This window comes from Oncorhynchus clarkii, chromosome 23 (genome assembly GCF_045791955.1).
Source record: "Oncorhynchus clarkii lewisi isolate Uvic-CL-2024 chromosome 23, UVic_Ocla_1.0, whole genome shotgun sequence".
Classification (NCBI taxonomy): Eukaryota; Metazoa; Chordata; class Actinopteri; order Salmoniformes; family Salmonidae; genus Oncorhynchus; species Oncorhynchus clarkii.
The window spans coordinates 18,271,671-18,288,856 of NC_092169.1; the positions used below are offsets into that span (position 1 = coordinate 18,271,671).

A 17,186-nucleotide genomic window follows, 5' to 3' on the forward strand; every position below is an offset into this window, starting at 1 on the left:
CTCCATCCTCAAAGTGATGGCCTTGTGGAGCGCTTCAACAAAACGCTTGGACAGCAGCTGGCCATCGTCTCTTCCAAACACCAGCGTGACTGGGACACCTGCCTATGGTCCTCATGGCATTCCGCTCCGCTGTCCAAGACTCCACCTCCTGCCCTCCTCATGCTGGGGAGAGAGATACGCACCCCTGCAGAGATGGCGTTTGGTCGGCCCCTGGATAGCCCTCATGTTCCCTCGGGGCCGGAGTATGCCCGGAGACTCCAGGACCGCCTGGAGACAGCCCACACCTTCACCAGAGAGCAGCTGGTGAATGCAGGTGTGAGGCAGAAGAGGAACTATGACGTGCACACCCGGGGAAGGCACTTTGTGGCTGGGGAGCTGGTCTGGGTCTACAGCCCCCTAAGAAAAAAAGGCAGATGCCCCAAGTTGGACAGTCACTGGGTGGGACCCTGCAGTGTCCTGGAGAGGTTAGGGGAGGTTGTTTACCGGGTGCAGCTTCCTCCCAGGGGGAGAAAGGTGACACTGCACCGGGACAGGTCAACCCCATACAGAGGGGCCTCTTCTCCCCAAACCCCAGGAACCCCCACAATTCCTCTCTCTGGCAATGACATTCTCCAGGCACCCACCCCCAGGTGCCGCAGACAAGGCTCCAGACAGCCCACTCCCCCTGTCTCCCCACCTGTGTCACCGCGTGGTTCCCCAGAGCCACGGACTGTATTACCCGTTCCCGCTTCCTTGTCCCCCATATCCCTGCCTTCATCCCCTGGTTCCCAGAGGGGCACTCTGTGACCATCACGGCCACGCAGGTAAAGGAGACCTCTGGGTCGCTTCAGAGACTTTGTTTGTTTCCTCGGCGACGAGGGACCTTGAGGTGGGGGGGCTGTGTAGCGACCCGTACAGACAGCTGTGTGTTATGTGTTAGGCTAGTAGGTGGTTGTGTTGTACTTACCAGTACCCAGTGTTCGCAGGGTCCGACATGCCAATCAACCTGCTATCTGCCAATCACGGAAATGCCTGGAATGTTCTGATGCCGAAGATCCTGGCGGTTGGCGGAGTGGCGTGGAGGGGGGTTGGGCAGGGGGATGGAGCATTGTAAGTTAAGACGAGGTTTAGCCTTTGTTCTCTCTCTTATGCCTGGGCTTCACAAGAGGTCATGATTGGCTTGTGGGTTATCTTTCATTTATTTGGCGTGGGCTAGGCCAAACAGTAGCCTGTGTAAAGTTGGTTTAATAAACCGTAAATTCGTAAACTCAAACCTCTGTCTGGACAATTGTTCCTTTATGATCTAGTCAGGTCATTACAACATCTTGATTTCAGTGTTGTTTTTTAAATATTTTTAAAATTATTTTTCTACTTGTTTGACATTTTACAGCATTGTTAGGCGCTAGTAACATAACCATTACGCTGCACCCGCTATAACATCTGCTTAACTGTGAAAATGACAAATAAACTATTTGATGTATCAGTGTCATTTATTGACCATATTAATTCGTGATGTGTCCATCTTTGAGTGTTTTTTGGATTTCCATAAAGTTGAATTGTTGAGTTTGCATAGCTAAGTGCTAGCTAAAGTTGATTTGTTGAGTTTGCATAGCTATGTTGCTAGCTACGTGATAGCATTACGAACATGTAGCTGGATAAACAAATAACTTTATATTATTACCCAATCAAATATCAATGAAAGTTCAAACGCGTAACCTTTTGGTAACACGAAAACAAAAACATAGAAGAAAATTGGGCGTGGCCTGCTGCCCTTACAGGAAGTGGAGTAAAAAAAAGTCTCCAAAGAGTTTTCGAAACTCAATCAAGATATATATTTTGCCAACAGGCAGTGCAGCGATAAACAAAGCCGCGGTGAGTTGTTGATAATTGGAAAGTTGATAGGTCGCAACGAATAAAATAAATATAAAAACTTGTTTTTTTTAACATAGCTACTTTATCTATATTGAAAATGTGAAGTTTGACGAATTTGTTGTTTTTGAGCAAGCTAGCTAGCTAGTTAAACGAACACTGTCTTAATCGCTACGCTAGCTAGCAACGAAGCTAACATTGAGTCCTAATCTTTGACTAACGTTAGCTATTTTCGCTAACTAGTAAATGGCTTCTGTTTACAAGCATATATTTATTTTCCGGATAGCAACTAAGTACTAGCCATAGTGAAATTAGCTGTGTTTCCATCTGTATCATAGCTAGCTGGTTATCACTAGATACTATCTAGCCACCGTATAAATGAATTGTGTTGACCAACTAACGTTAGCCAGGTAACGAATCCGTTAGAAAGCTGTCTAACGTTAGCTAGCTACAGTAGCGTTAACTCTGCTAGCAACTATTGTTATCTAGCTGTTGGTGTTCTGACAGTGTGCAGCAAATCGAATGATGGATAGCTAGCTAGCTGTTAACTGGCCAAACTGCCGTTAGTTAGCTATCTGGATTTTTCTGGCTACTATTTCAGTCTTTGATTCAGTGATGAGCTAGCTAACGTTAGCTAGTGAGCGAACTATGTTGCTAGCTAAGTGATAGCCTTATGAACATGTAGCTAGATAAACAAATAACGTTAGATAATTAACTAGCTAGTAGGTCAACCTTTAACATCTTGTTCCATCTGTGTGCTAACTGTCATTGTCTCGCTCCTGTCTCTCAACACAGGGGAAAATATGCACTACTATCGTTATGAAAATGCAGAAGTCAGCTTCTGTTACAAGTACCTCATGTTCAGCTACAACATCATATTTTGGGTAAGTAGCAAAAGCAGTAGGTAACCCTGTAAACAATGAGTAATGCAGACATGCTGTGGCACCCCGTTGTCTCATTTGGTGCTATGCTATGAATGTAGTTATGCATATGCTGTATAGTTGGCCTGAGTTTGCCTGGCGGACTAAACTCCACTCGATGGTGAAGGAAGTTTATGATGAACTTTACCAAGAGAGTGGAGCAGAGACCAGACTTTGTGGAATCTAGCACAGACTACATCGATTTGCCCAATACTTTAAAAAAGGTAAATCCTGAAATGCCTACATTGTACCAATGTTTGACCTCTAGTTGCGTGCATTTCTTTTATTGCTGAAATTCATACCTTTTCAATAAACAATCAAATACAGCCACCAACTTTGCTCGTTTCTGTTTCTCGAAGATGGCAACTTCCATCAATTGAATCTCTGACATTTGTAAATTAAATCTAGGCTATTAAACAGGGGTTGCCAACCATTTCTAGCATGAGAGCTACTTATAATAAATTAAACATGTTGTGAGCTACTCATTTGTCTCATCTCGCCTGCAATTCTTCCCTGGTTCCTTAGTGTACAAGAGAAAGTAGTACACTACTTGTTTTGTTTTTTTTACTCTAAAATGTACAATTGTTCATAGATAAACAACATATTGTTTATGTGAAGACCATTTTTTCTGGGGGGGGGGGGGGTTTGGTGTATGGAAGAAAATTAACAAATATTTTAAAAAACATGTAATTCCCCTTCTATTGCACCTGTCCCTTTACTTGCACATCTAGCGAGGTGAGGAATGTGGCATCTAATGTGCAGGTCTAGCCATGGTTCCGTACTGCTGCTGCTCATTTCATGTCAAAGTAAGCAAATAATAGATTCAAGTGTCATAATTAAGCAATACGGCCTGGTGGGGTATCACACACCACGGCTAAGGGCTGTTCTTAAGCACGGCACAACCCCCAAGGTGCCTTATTCTATTATAAACTGGTTACCAGCATAATTAGAGCAATAAAAATAAATATTTTGTCAATACCCATGGTATACGGTCTGATATACCACGGCTTTCAACCAATCATCATTTAGTGTTCGAACAACTCAGTTTATAATTACTCATAATATACTTCTGCCATGTACACCTACTTTGCAGGTAACATTTAATTGAGACGGTTTTGGGGAAGTATTTCTGTCAACCCACAAGACCGTTATCACGTCAACTGGCTAAACACAGTGATAGACAAACGTGCGCACCACTCAGACAGACGGGCAATGTTTATGGAAATTAATTGGGAGATATTGTTAGGTTTGGCTTTTTAAGCCAATAGTTGCTAACCAGGGTTGGGATAATTAAGCAATAAGGCCTGAGGTGTGGTATGTTGGCCATATACCACACACCCCCAAGGTGCCTTATTGCTGTTATAAGCTGGTTACCAATGTAATTAGAGCAGTAAAAATAAATGTTTTGTCATACCTATGATATAGCACATCTGTCAGCCAGTCAGCATTCAGGGTTTGAACCACCCAGTTTATAATATTGCGTTGATTAGACAGTAGCGGGGAGCTTACAGTATCTGATACTTGTTAGATTGCAGTGGACACTTGAATGTAATGTACTTTCAGAATTGTTTGCTGAGCTACTCATAGGTGGGCTGCAAGCTCCTGGTAGCTCGCGATCGACCTGTTGTAGACCCCTGCTATAAAATTATTGTAATATGTCAAATAAAAGTGTGTTTTTATGATTTCTCTCTTGTTTTTTTCCTCATCTCTGGACCGAAAATGCTGCAAGTCAATAAAGTAATGTGCCAAATTTTGGGTTTACTGGCACCTGTAATGATCTGCGAGATTTGACTGGTCGGCACAGCATCTGTGATTTGATTGGACAATGAGTATTTGGAGCACTGGGCTTACGTCATCAGATAATCAATTGACACTTGCACATTCACGCTAAATTGCCATCTTTGAGAAACAGACATGAGCAAAACGTCAGTGGTTGTATTTTAGTAACATTTATTGAAAAAGTATGGATTTCTGCAAACAAGGCCCGCAACTACAGAGGACAAACATAGGTACACGGTAGGCATTTCATGATAAAACATTTTTTGAAGTATTGCCCGTGAGTGAATTGATATTGTCTGAGCTAGATTCCAAAAAGCCTGGTCTCTGCTCCACTCTTTTGGTGAAGGAGTTTAGTTTGCTAGAGTCAGCCATGAGCAGTAAATCAGATACTCAAGAATACTGCAACTTTAAAGCCAGGCATACACTACATCTTTTTGAGATTGGAGACAAAATCACCATGTTGTTGCCTACGCGGGGTGCGTGGCTGTCACCGACGCAATCTGAGGGCTATCGATCCCGTCTTTGGGCCATCCCAGGTGTTCCCATATTTTCAAACACATTTTATCAGCACAAATCTGCAGTGCTCTTGTAGTGAGATGTGCAACGGCATGTTTTGAGAACGCTGATCAGCAATGAGAGCTTGCCAGAGAAAAAGCCAGTGAGATGATGATGTATCGCAACACCCAGAATGTGTCCACTGTCGAGCCAGAGCGATTACTACTAGTATGTGTTTGTACTTGTCTTTAACCTAAGCCAGTGTCAAACCACTACAGCTCTGAAGTTCACAAGCAATTTTACTCAATTCAAAATGTGTAGGCTGGGTGATTCAACTCTGTATGGCAAGTGTGAATTTCTGATTGAATGTGTTTGTGGCTGGCTAAATGTGTTTGTGGCTGCTTTTAGCCACCGCTTGTTCCAGCTACGTTTTCAATCTAATCACTCGTTGTTTTCAGGAGATAGCGTGGTATGGAGAATCCTCACGACCAAGTGAAGAATATTGTAGTGTGTGACCCCCAGTCTGTGCCACATCGTTTAGTGTGCACACCACTACTTTGGCAAGACAACAACAAAAAAAAATAACAAAAATACAAGAAAGACGTTTGTTTAATGTGAGGCTCAGCGATGTTAGGATTTTGAAAGTCGTGTAGTTTACGCCCGGCATGAGATGGAGCATATAGCAGTCCCTCCAGGATTTTGTAATCGCAACATATTTAGCAAAATCAACAATTTCCTGCATATTATGCGAGGGCTTGCAGATTTGACCAATCACTGCACTATTTCTGTCAGTCAAATCATCACAATATTATTGCATACAACTGACCCATCACCGTGGTACAAAATTGGGCTCAATTTCAACCAATCACTGCACATTTTTGCCTGCAAATATCCCAAAATCCTGGAGTGAGTAATATGGTGTTCTTTTAAGGCAAGAATGTCTGGGAAGCCCATATAGAGAACACATTGATTTACTAAAACCATTTTTCACCTCTGAGGGCAGATGGCAGCCCCTGCTGGCTGACCTGGTGCCCCCTGCCACAATCTTTCCACACAGAGCACATTTTCAATAGCCATTCCCTCTAGAACATCCTCCACTGGTAACAGCCTCTTTCTGTTTATTTCTAAATTAAAGAAGGGTGTGAGCTTTTCTTTCGTTGCTTTAGCCTACATCTCTAATGTCCTTCCAATATCCAGAGTTGAGAAATAACCTTCAGAGCCCCTACTTCCTGTTTTAGCTAGGGAACAGGAGACTCACTAAGATATTTGCTAGCTTCCTCTCTTTGTTTGTGTCAACAGGAAATGTAGAAACGCTTCTGTTTTGGATTTTGGCTAAGCTCGTTAATTCATCTCTTGATAGGGCAGCTGTATTCTGAGTTCAAAGATGCGCAATAACCACTTATGACCCATCTCTTCCTGTTTTGTTTTTGTTGCAATTTCTTGAATTTTGGTGCCCTTTTTAAATTAAAGACATTGTCAGTGTTTTCGTTATTAGCAGGCTCCCTCTTTTATACCTAGTTATGCTTTAATATTATTTAGTGGCAGAGTTTTCCCTAATGCCTATGTGAAAATGTAAAAATAAAAGTAAACAACTGAACACACCAAGCAAAAAATGTGAACACATCTGAAAAAAAGTCGGTCTGCTTCCTTCCTCAGCTGGCTGGAGCAGCATTCATCGCCATTGGGTTCTGGGCCTGGAGTGAGAAGGTGAGGGAGCAGCTTCTCCCATTGTCCTGTAAATGTTTCACCACTGTACAGACAGCTTATCTGCTTATTCATTGACTCTATTTGTGTATTTGTGTTTGTGCCAGACCTTCAGCCCACAGACTTGTCACTTGTCATCACTGCCATCACATCTTTTAAAACATTCACAATCATCAAATTCACAGTTAATTTCCCCTATTGTTACACACAGCTTGAAGCTGATAACACATTTTAATCGTCTGTTCTGTAGGGTTGAACCGCTACATTAGAGGTTATTCAAATGCGTATTGGAGATATTGTTACAGGATAACACGCCAGCTTTTAATCAGATATCCCATGTAATTTATTCAATATATTAAATAATTTAATTCTTTATAATGTGGCATTCATTATTCTCGGAATGACTGTCTACTTGCATGTTGATGCTTTGCTTGAAATGGTATCAGCTTCTCATCAATGTCTGAAAGGTCATACAGTATTTTATGTAATTCCTGTGTCGCCATGTGCCAATACCCTGGGGATCTGTTAGCTCAACGGTTAACTCAACTGTTCTCACTCCTGTAGGGAGTACTGTTGGACCTGACACAGGTGACACGGCTGCATGGCTTTGACCCCGTGTGGCTGGTGCTGCTGGTGGGAGCGATCACCTTCATCCTGGGCTTTGCAGGATGTGTAGGAGCACTCAGGGAGAACATATGCCTCCTCAAGTTTGTGAGTACTGCACCACCACAATACTCCTTCTATTGCTCTTGCTCGATCTCTCTCTTGGGGGTCTCATAGCATACCAATAGAATACTGGTACACATTTTAGCTGCTCTTACAAGTGGGGCTGTGATGGTCATTGGTCAGCCAAATGACTGAGGTAACTGTAATAACCGTTTGAGTAGAAAAAAAGTAATCATTCTCCTCTTGACTGCATGTGCTGTCGTAGAAATATCATGAATAGAAGGGGCATACCCATTCAAGCGTGATGGTATATGGGGTGGACTGGTGGCCATTGCAAGTTTACCCATAGTAGCAAGGCAGGAAGTATACCCATCAATATGTGTTGTGGTTTGTTGATTTCAACTCAAGTGACTTTTTGCAAAAAATGTATTCCATTGTATGAGCCATATAAGTTAACATCATACATTCTACTTTACCATGGAAGTTATTGCATGAATATACCAGGCAACAATGTTTGAGTTCATGAAATTACCGGTCAAATTGCCAGGGTTAGAAGTTCCAAGCACTTTTTATTCATTCTATTTTTCTGTGCTGCTGGTGCAGGGAGGGGGGCATTACCTAGGCAACGCCTTGCTTGTTTCAGCAAGAAGCAACAAAGTTTCATGTTAAGAGTCCATGTTACCACAGAAACTGGCTCAAACTGACTCTTCAGTCAGCTGTTCGTTTCAGAAAAACATTTATATATATATATATATATATATATATATATATACCGTATCAGTCAAAAGTTTGGACACACCTGCTCATTCAAGGGTTTTTCTTTATTTTGTACTATTTTCTACATTGTAGAATAATAGTGAAGACATTAACTATGAAATTACACACGGTATCATGTAGTAACCAAAATAGTGTTAAACAAATCTAAATGTTATGAGGTTCTTCAAATAGCCACCCTTTGCCTCAATGACAGCTTTGCACTCTTGGTATTCTCTCTTGAGGCAGGCACCTGGAAAGCATTAATTAACAGGTGTGCCTTAAGTTACTGTGTGGAATTTCTTTCCTTAATGCGTTTGAGCCAATCAGTTGCATTGTGACAAGGTAGGGGGGTATACAGAAGACAGCCCTATTTGGTAAAAGACCATATATATTAGCAAGAACAGCTCAAAGAAGCAAAGAGAAACGACAGTCCGTTACTTTGTAAGACATGAAGGTCAGTCAGTACGGAACATTTCAAGAACGTTGAAAGTTTCTTCAAGTGCAGTCACAAAAACCACCAAGCGCTATGATGAAACTGGCTCTCATGAGGACCACCACAGGAAAGGAAGACCCAGAAGTACCTCTGCTGCAGAGGATAAGTTCATTAGTTACCAGCATCAGAAATTGCAACCCAAATAAATGCTTCAGAGTTCAACTAACACACACATCTCAACATCATCTGAGGAGATTGTGTGAATCAAGCCTTCATGGTCGAATTGCTGCAAGGAAACCACTACTAAAGGACACCAATAATAAGAAGAGACGTGCTTGGAGCCAAGAAACACGAGCAGTGGACATTAGACTGGTTGAAATTTTGTCTGGAGTCCAAATTTGAGATTTTTGGTTCTATCTACCGTGATGATATCCACATGTGTATTTCCCATGCAAAGCATATATTAGATTTTTCAAAGTAGCCACCCTTTGCCTTGATGACAGCTTTGCACACTCTTGGCATTCTCTCAATCAGCTTCATGAGGAATGCTTTTCCAGCAGTATTGAAGGAGTTCCCACATATGCTGAGTGAGCACTTGTTGGCTGCTTTTCCTTCACTCTGCTGTCCAACTCATCCCAAACCATCTCAACTGGGTTGAGGTTGGGTGATTGTGTAGGCCAGGTCATCTAATGCAGCACTCCATAACTATCCTTTGTCAAATAGCCCTTACACAGCCTGGAGGTGTGTTTGGGACATTGTTCTGTTGAAAAATAAATGGTAGTCTGACTAAGCGCGAACTAGATGGGATGGCGTTTCTCTGCAGAATGCTGTGGTAGCCATGCTGGTTAAGTGTGCCTTGAATTCAAAATAATCACAGACAGTGTCACCAGCAAAGCACCATCACACCCACCATGCTTCACGGTGGGAACCACACACGCAGAGATCGCCCGTTCAACTACTCTGCGTCTCACAAAGACACGCCGGTTGGAACCAAAAATCTCCAATTTGGACTCATCAGACCAAAGGATAGATTTCCACCACTCTAATGTCCATTGCTTGTGTTTCTTGGCCCAAGCAAGTCTCTTCTTCTTATCTGTGTCCTATAGTAGTGGTTCCTTTGCAGCAATTCCATTATGAAGGCCTGATTTTACGCAGTCTCTTCTGAATAGTTGATGTTGAGGTGAACTCTGACGCATTTATTTGGGCTGCAATCTGAGGTGCAGTTAGCTCTAATGAACTTGTCCTCTGCAGCAGAGGTAACTCAGGTTCTTCCTTTCCTGTGGCGGTCCTCATGAGAGACAGTTTTTTTCATTCACCACATCCTTCATTAATTAGGGCATGCAATAGTTTTATCTTTAAGCTGTTTTTTTTCTACCCATGCAGAGCACTACTGATGCTTCTCTTATCAGTCTCCCACCACGTATAGTTAACTTGTTTTTCTCTTCTAGTTCTCAGGGGTGATCGGGTTAATCTTCTTCCTGGAACTGACTGCGGCCGTGCTGGCGTTCGTCTTCCAGGACAACGTCAGAGAGTGGATCAACGACTTCTTCCTGGCCAACGTCAAGGCCTACAGAGAGGACATCGACCTGCAAAACCTGATTGACTCCCTGCAAAAGCTGGTGAGAGGCAGAGAGCGAGAGCTATGCAGAGTTTTGCTGTGGGGGGTGGGTAATGGGATATAGAGGCAGGGAGAATGTGAGACACGAAGTTACTTAATAACCTGCTGTCCCTCACATCGGTTCTGTCACATTGTTTCCTTCCTTTCCTCCTAACCCCTTCCCGAGATGGTTCATACATCCTAGTGTTGGTGTATAATTGTGTGCTTGCTTTCACAAGCCTTGCTACGATGGCCCGTTGGTCTCTACGGACCTGATGATACTTGAACCACTGTCCTCTAAGTGGCTGTGTAATGTGTGCTCAGTCCTACACTGGCAGATGTATGGTATGGAAACACCTCAGGAGTTGGTGTGTTCGGGTTCATTAGAACCATCTGACTCAAACTTCCCTCTTGTCTGTCCTAGAACCACTGCTGCGGAGCCAAGGAGCCTGATGACTGGAACCTGAACGTCTACTTCAACTGCACCAACAACAACCCCAGCAGAGAGAGGTGCGGAGTGCCCTTCTCCTGCTGCCTTAGTGACCCTGCAGTGAGTAATCTGCTTACCCTTATCTCCATGTCTCTCTTGGTGTCGTTGCTCCTTCACTATCCATCTCTGAATAAGTTACTCTGTACTAGTTGTTATAACTGCCACTGGCATGCTCATTTTTAGGTATGCCTCTTGTTAGTCCTTGACACTGACCGGACTAATTTGAGATGTTTCTTTCTCTCTCTCTGCAGGACTCCGTTTTAAACACCCAGTGTGGCTATGATGTCCGTAAACATCTAAAGGTATGACTCTATCCAGTGCACACATCACATATACAGTTGATGTTGGAAGTTTACATACCTTAGCCAAATACATTTAAACTCAGTTTTTCACAATTCCTGACATTTAATCCTAGTAAATAAATCCCTGTCTTAGGTCAGTTATAATCACCACTTTATTTTAAGAATGTAAAATGTCAGAACAACAGTAGAGATTTATTTAAGCTTTTATTACTTTCATCACATTCCCAGTGGCTGAGAAGTTTACATACACTCAATTAGTATTTGGTAGGATTACCTTAAACAATTTAAACTTAAGTCAAACATTTCGGGTAGCCTTCCACAAGCTTCCCACAATAAGTTGGGTGAATTTTGGCCCATTCCTCCTGACAGAGCTGGTGTAACTGAGTCAGGTTTGTAGGCCTCCTTGCTCGCACACGCCTTTTCAGTTCTGCCCACAAACTTTCTATGGGATTGAGGTCAGGGCTTTGTGATGGCCACTCCAATACCTTGACTTTGTTGTCCTTAAGCCATTTTGCCAGAACTTTGGAAGTATGCTTGGGTTCAATGACCATTTTGAAGACCCATTTGCGACCAAGCTTCAACTTCCTGACTGATGTCTTGATGTTGCTTCAATACATCCACATAATTTTCCTACCTCATGATGCCATCTATTTTGTGAAGTGCATCAGTCCCTCCTGCAACAATGCACCCCCACAAGATGATGCTGCCACCCCTGTGCTTCACGGTTGGGATGGTGTCCTTCAGCTTACAAGCCTCCCCCTTTTTCTCCAAACATAATGATGGTCATTATGGCCAAACAGTTCTATTTTTGTTTCATCAGACCAGAGGACATTTCTCCAAAAACTACGTTCTTTGTCCCCATGTGCAGTTGCAAACCGTAGTCTGGCTTTTTTAATGGTTGTTTTGGAGTAGGGGCTCCTTCCTTACTGAGCGACCATTCAGGTTATGTCGAAATAGGATTCGGTTTACTTTGGATATAGATACTTTTGTACCTGTTTCCTCCAGCATCTTCACAAGGTACTTTGCTGCTGTTCTGGGATTGATTTGCACTTTTCGCACCAAACTATGTTCATCTCTAGGAGACAGAACAGTTCTCCTTCCTGAGCATTATGGTGGCTGTGTGGTCCCATGGTGTTTATACTTGCATACTGTTTGTACAGATGAATGTGGTACCTTCAGGCGTTTGGAAATTGCTCCCAAGGATGAATCAGACTTGTGGAGTTCTAAAAAAATGTTTCTGAGGTCTTGGCTGATTTCTTTTGATGTCAAGCGAAGAGGCAGTGAGTTTGAAGGTAGGCCTTAAAATACATCCACAGGTACACACACCTCCAATTGACTCAAATGATGTCAATTAGCCTCTCAGAAGCTTCTAAAGCCATGACATCGTTTTCTGGAATTTTCCAAGCTGTTTAAAGGCACAGTTAACTTAGTGTATGTAAACTTCTTGACCCCCTGGAATTGTGATAGTGAAATAATCTGTCTGTTAACAATTGTTGGAAAAATTACTTGTCATGCACAAAGTAGATGTCCTAGCCGACTTGATAAAACTATTGTTTGTTAACAATAATTTTTTGGAGTGGTTAAACGAGTTTTAATGACTCCAACCGAAGTGTATGTAAACTTCCGACTTCAACTGTATGTATACATATAATACTATATGCTATTTAGCAGACCCTTTTATCCAAAGCGACTTTTGATAACCACACATGATCTGTAGGAATCGCTATTTGTATATATGATAGCCTACTGCATGTCTTAACTGTATGTTTATATGGCCTATATATGCATCCAAGTCTATTGTTTGCAACAATCCACCTCTACTAGCTGTAGTAAGACTATTTTTGTGAAAGGTAAACATTGTAAAGTAATAGATTACATTTCAGTGCAGAAAGTAAACTTCCATTTCTTCTTAAGGGTAGATAATACAGGCTTTAGTGTCAGGTCATTTAAGCTGTATCGACAGTGCCTTTTCTTCCCATTACCCAAATGGGAGAAACACAAATTTCGTGTTATCACTGCTGAACGAAAGGTAGGCTCCCTCCTGTCCCTGTTAATCTCTTGTCACTACGAAGAACGGCAGGCTGAAAATAAATTATTCTTTATCTATTTTTTGGCCTAGTGTTCCAGTGGTCGCTCTCAAATCTGGGGCTTAAATTTGTTTTTCTGCAAATCCACCCTGTTTTACATCGGTTCTGGTCCCCTGGCTCAGAAGGAACTATTCATCTTCATTGTTATTCAAAGTTATGAGGCAAACTGATTTGTCTTCTTTGTTTATCAGGAAAAATGTCTTAGACAGAGCAGATGCTTCTAGATAAATGGGAGTTTTTATGTTGAAATGGAAGAGCTGAGTTTCACTATTCATCATAGATGACTCATCAATTTTTCATATTTTTTTGGTTTGTCACATACACAGGATAGGTGCAGTGAAATATGTTTTACAGGGTCAGCCATAGTAGTATGGCGCCCCTGGGGCAAATTAGGGTTAAGTGCCTTGCTCCAGGGCACAAATATATGTTTTGCCTTGTTGGCTCGGGTATTCAAACCAGCGACCTTTCTGTTACTGCCGCCCATTAATTGCAGAAGAACTATCTATTTGCTAATTTTGACCTTTCCTCTGCCCCTTGTGATGGTCAATATTAATTTCACTGAGATATTGTCATAGGCTGTCATAGATAATAGCTACACAATAGCAAAATGCATCCTTTTGACTTAAAAAAATATATATATTCTAAGTCGGGAAACTTCTTGGCAACAAACACTTGGTGTCATATCTTCTTTGGTATTTGAAAAAACAATCATGTTTGATCTATCCCTACAAGATACATTAAGTACACCAAGACTTGTACTTAGTGTAAGGTGATTTGAGTAAGCCGGTATATACAAAGTTATGGGAGAGCATTCCATATAGCTCTCATTTCCTGTTTCAGGGGGACTGGATCAACTATATTTACATCAAGGGCTGCATCCCAGCCTTAGAGGAATGGCTTCCACGGAATCTCTACATAGTAGCTGGAGTATTCATCATTATATCTCTGCTTCAGGTAAATATATCTATATTGAAATGAGAGTACATGTTTATATGCTGATGGGATTCATATCTATTGTTGGCTAATGCTGTGAATTCTTCCGCCTTTTCAGATGATGGGCATCTTCTTGGCTCGGACACTGATTGTCGACATTGAGAAGGTCAGGTTTAACTACTAGTGAGGGGTGTGGTGGAATGCATAGGCCTACGGGGCACTGTACTGAGAGAGAAACTGTCCACCATCCATTCCGCCCTTTCTCTGATCTCCCTTTCTGAGGCCCGGCAAGGGATGAGAGAAGAGGACAAAAATACTTCTTCCATACCTATGGCTCATTATCTTTGGACTATTCTGTCAGTCTCTGAAGACTAATACCTCTGCAGAGCCTGCACAGTGGACATGAAGCTGCCTTATTCAACTAGACTCGTATGTGCCTTCTCTCACAGGATTGCAGTCAGACTTCAACGAACCACTTAAAAATAGCCTCTGGGTTTCCCTTTAAATATGTTTTTGGTACATTCTTGTATTGTTTTCCTAAGACACTCTGAACATCTTTCCCGGGAACAGTGTCTTAACCAATACACCCAGGTAGAATCCTGGGTGAATTCATCATACCTCAACAATGATCAAAAAACAACAATGAAGTCGTCGCAATTGTTTAAACGGTGTGCTCTCTGGCCTGCAGCTTTTCATGACGAGAATTGTAGAATATCAGACTGTGTGAGCAGTAAGAGTTGTCTACCACATCAGTGAAGATGTAATTGCTCCAATATGAGACTTTGCCCTAGAGCTCTTTCTGAATCAACACGATCTCAGCACCGCATTGTGTGATGGCTATTATCGTCCACAAGCCGGCTCTCTCTCTGTCGAACCGTCTGGTTTCACAGCGCCTCAGAACTTGACTCGACTGAACGTCTATGGCAGGAACGGACGAAACAACCATTTGTTTTAATTGGCTAATCTATCACCATCTAGCATAACCCTTAGAACCTCCCCCTACATTGAGCACTTTAAAGCTCGAGCAGCACAGGTGATTTAAACAAGTGAGTTCAGAAAATCTGAAAGTACACTTCGAGAAATATTTTTTCAGATATAAACTTTAAATCCCAAACTCTGAAATCAATTGAGCTCAAGAATATGGCTATGTGATAGAACATTTATATTGATTGGCTATTTTTGCCATATTTCAGTCTCATCTAATACCGCTGTATCAGGCTCGCTGTCTCCCACCTCGATTTTATCCACACCCCTTTCAAATCCCACTTTGTTGCTCAGTGTTACTAGGCTCTATGCAACAGCAATTTGACCCTGGGGACGAGGTTAGGACAGGCTTTGAACTGAAACCACCATTGTCCCTTAGCTCTCAGCTAAACATTGGGAAAATTCTGCTAGCTCTTAACCATTTGAATCAGTCTGCAGCTGTTCAAACCCACATGTGCACTGCTGAACCTCTGACTTGTCAGTCAAGCCATGTCTTTTCTATAAGTCATGTCTCATAACTTGTCAGTCCACAACGTGCATCAAATGCTTCTGAGCAGAAGTTGAGTTTTGATCATTGCGATACATACTACTTTCCTTAAGGGAAAGTGAATTGTGGATGCAATGCGTATGTAGATAGTTGACATGTTTTATTTTGATCAGTGTTAGATGACCTGTAAGTGAAGTATTAGTTAGTAGTTAGCCATCAGAGTAGCGGAGTTTAATTATTTTGCTGTTGTGTTGATGCGGCTGCCCGATTGAACTTTATAGAGATATACAATTACAACTGTACTTGATGCCCAACCCATCAACATCTCTCCTCAGTCCAGACTATATACCTCAAGGCACCCAGCAATCATCCAAGTGACCACTGGCCTAACATTATTCAAAGCGTTCTGAATGCATATTTGGCAGAGGTATTTGCCTCATGCTAGTTAACTGCCAGTCCCTCCATACATTGAGCTTGCTTTACTGCCATCCTGTCCAAAGATACTCTGCTGTCCTCGTACTAGAAAGGGGAGCTTTACAGAGGCATCTATGGCGGGTTATGGAATGTTGATTGAGGATATATTTTATGGGGTTTTATATTGCATGAATGCTAGAGTTGCGCTATATAAGTTACAAGATAAAAAGACGCAATTGAAAGCAATGGAGTTGACGGTCATTCAGGCCTTCAACTGCAGATCTGCTGGTGAATGTCTGTCATGTAGTTTGACAATTTTCTTTGTTTTGTGTGTGTTACTGATTGTTTCCATGTAATCATGAGTGTTTTTAACAAAAGGGATGTTCTGTTTTATGTAATGACATTTTGTAAATGTGAATTTAATTAATTCTGGATAGGTTTTTATAAACAATAAAGTATGTTTGTCCATTTTGTTAAACATCACAGATGACAATATCATTTAGTCAAATTACCTTCCCCAGGCATACACTTACAAGGTGGTTGTTGGATATTCTGAAATGTGCAAAGGCTACTACATGCTTTTGTGCCTCCTTGGTCGAAGCTGTCTTTTAGAGCCCTCTTGTGTTAATTATGGGAAGTTAATAGAAACCCTGAACAACCTTCATGGCTGACTGTTTTAAAATAACTAGGAGTAGGTCTATTGCCACATTGAGAGAGTCTTGCAACTTTGACAGCATTGTATTTTTTCAGCCTGGCCACAGAGCCATAAGAAACAAACTTTACATATTCCTGAGCACCTCCAAGACATGATACATACTAAAGGTCTAGTTACATTAGACCAGGGATGTGCAACGTTTATGGGGGTTGGGGCCACAAAAATCTTAAAACCACAGCAACAGCTCACAAGGGTGCGACCTTGTGAGCAAAACATTTTAGCGGCCCCTCATGACAGCGTATAATTTTTTTAAAGTACATTTCCTGCAATTCTACACATTATTCCATGGGATGTAGAGAACGTTCAGCAGTTTTAAAGCAAGTTTGCTGCAATTGTGAACATTTTGCCATGGGGCAGTGAGAAAAATGTGCAGTTTTACGGGAATTTTCCTGCAATTCCACACATTTGCCATGTTTGCAGTTTTTAATATGATTTCTGATGATCAATGGGGGGGCCCCCCGGTTGGTAAATCAACTATGATTATTATACATTTAGATATCTGGCCACAAGACTAACTTACCAATTAAAAAATTGTAGCTGATATGGGCTAATTGAGTGACTGTCAGTGACTGACAT

At 41.9% G+C, this 17,186-nt stretch overlaps 1 protein-coding gene across 1 annotated transcript; it reads left to right on the forward strand.

Annotated features, from left to right (window-relative positions):
* The first annotated feature begins 1,733 nt into the window (after positions 1 to 1,733).
* On the forward strand, positions 1,734 to 16,378 carry LOC139381362 (tetraspanin-14-like). Its single transcript, XM_071124833.1, has 9 exons — positions 1,734 to 1,851; positions 2,644 to 2,732; positions 6,699 to 6,749; positions 7,311 to 7,457; positions 10,050 to 10,220; positions 10,623 to 10,748; positions 10,940 to 10,990; positions 13,918 to 14,031; positions 14,129 to 16,378. The coding sequence occupies exons 2-9, from the start codon at positions 2,652 to 2,654 to the stop codon at positions 14,192 to 14,194; spliced, it is 807 nt and encodes a 268-aa protein (XP_070980934.1). The 5' UTR covers positions 1,734 to 1,851; positions 2,644 to 2,651; the 3' UTR covers positions 14,195 to 16,378.
* The last annotated feature ends 808 nt before the right edge of the window (positions 16,379 to 17,186 follow it).

Excerpts from the sequence above, each read along its gene's own strand:
- LOC139381362 (XM_071124833.1), top strand. The coding sequence starts at position 2,652 with ATGCACTACTATCGTTATGAAAATGCAGAAGTCAGCTTCTGTTACAAG. Across the intron at positions 6,750-7,310 it reads TCTGGGCCTGGAGTGAGAAG|GGAGTACTGTTGGACCTGAC; the intron begins GTGAGGGAGCAG and ends TCACTCCTGTAG. Across the intron at positions 10,221-10,622 it reads TTGACTCCCTGCAAAAGCTG|AACCACTGCTGCGGAGCCAA; the intron begins GTGAGAGGCAGA and ends TGTCTGTCCTAG.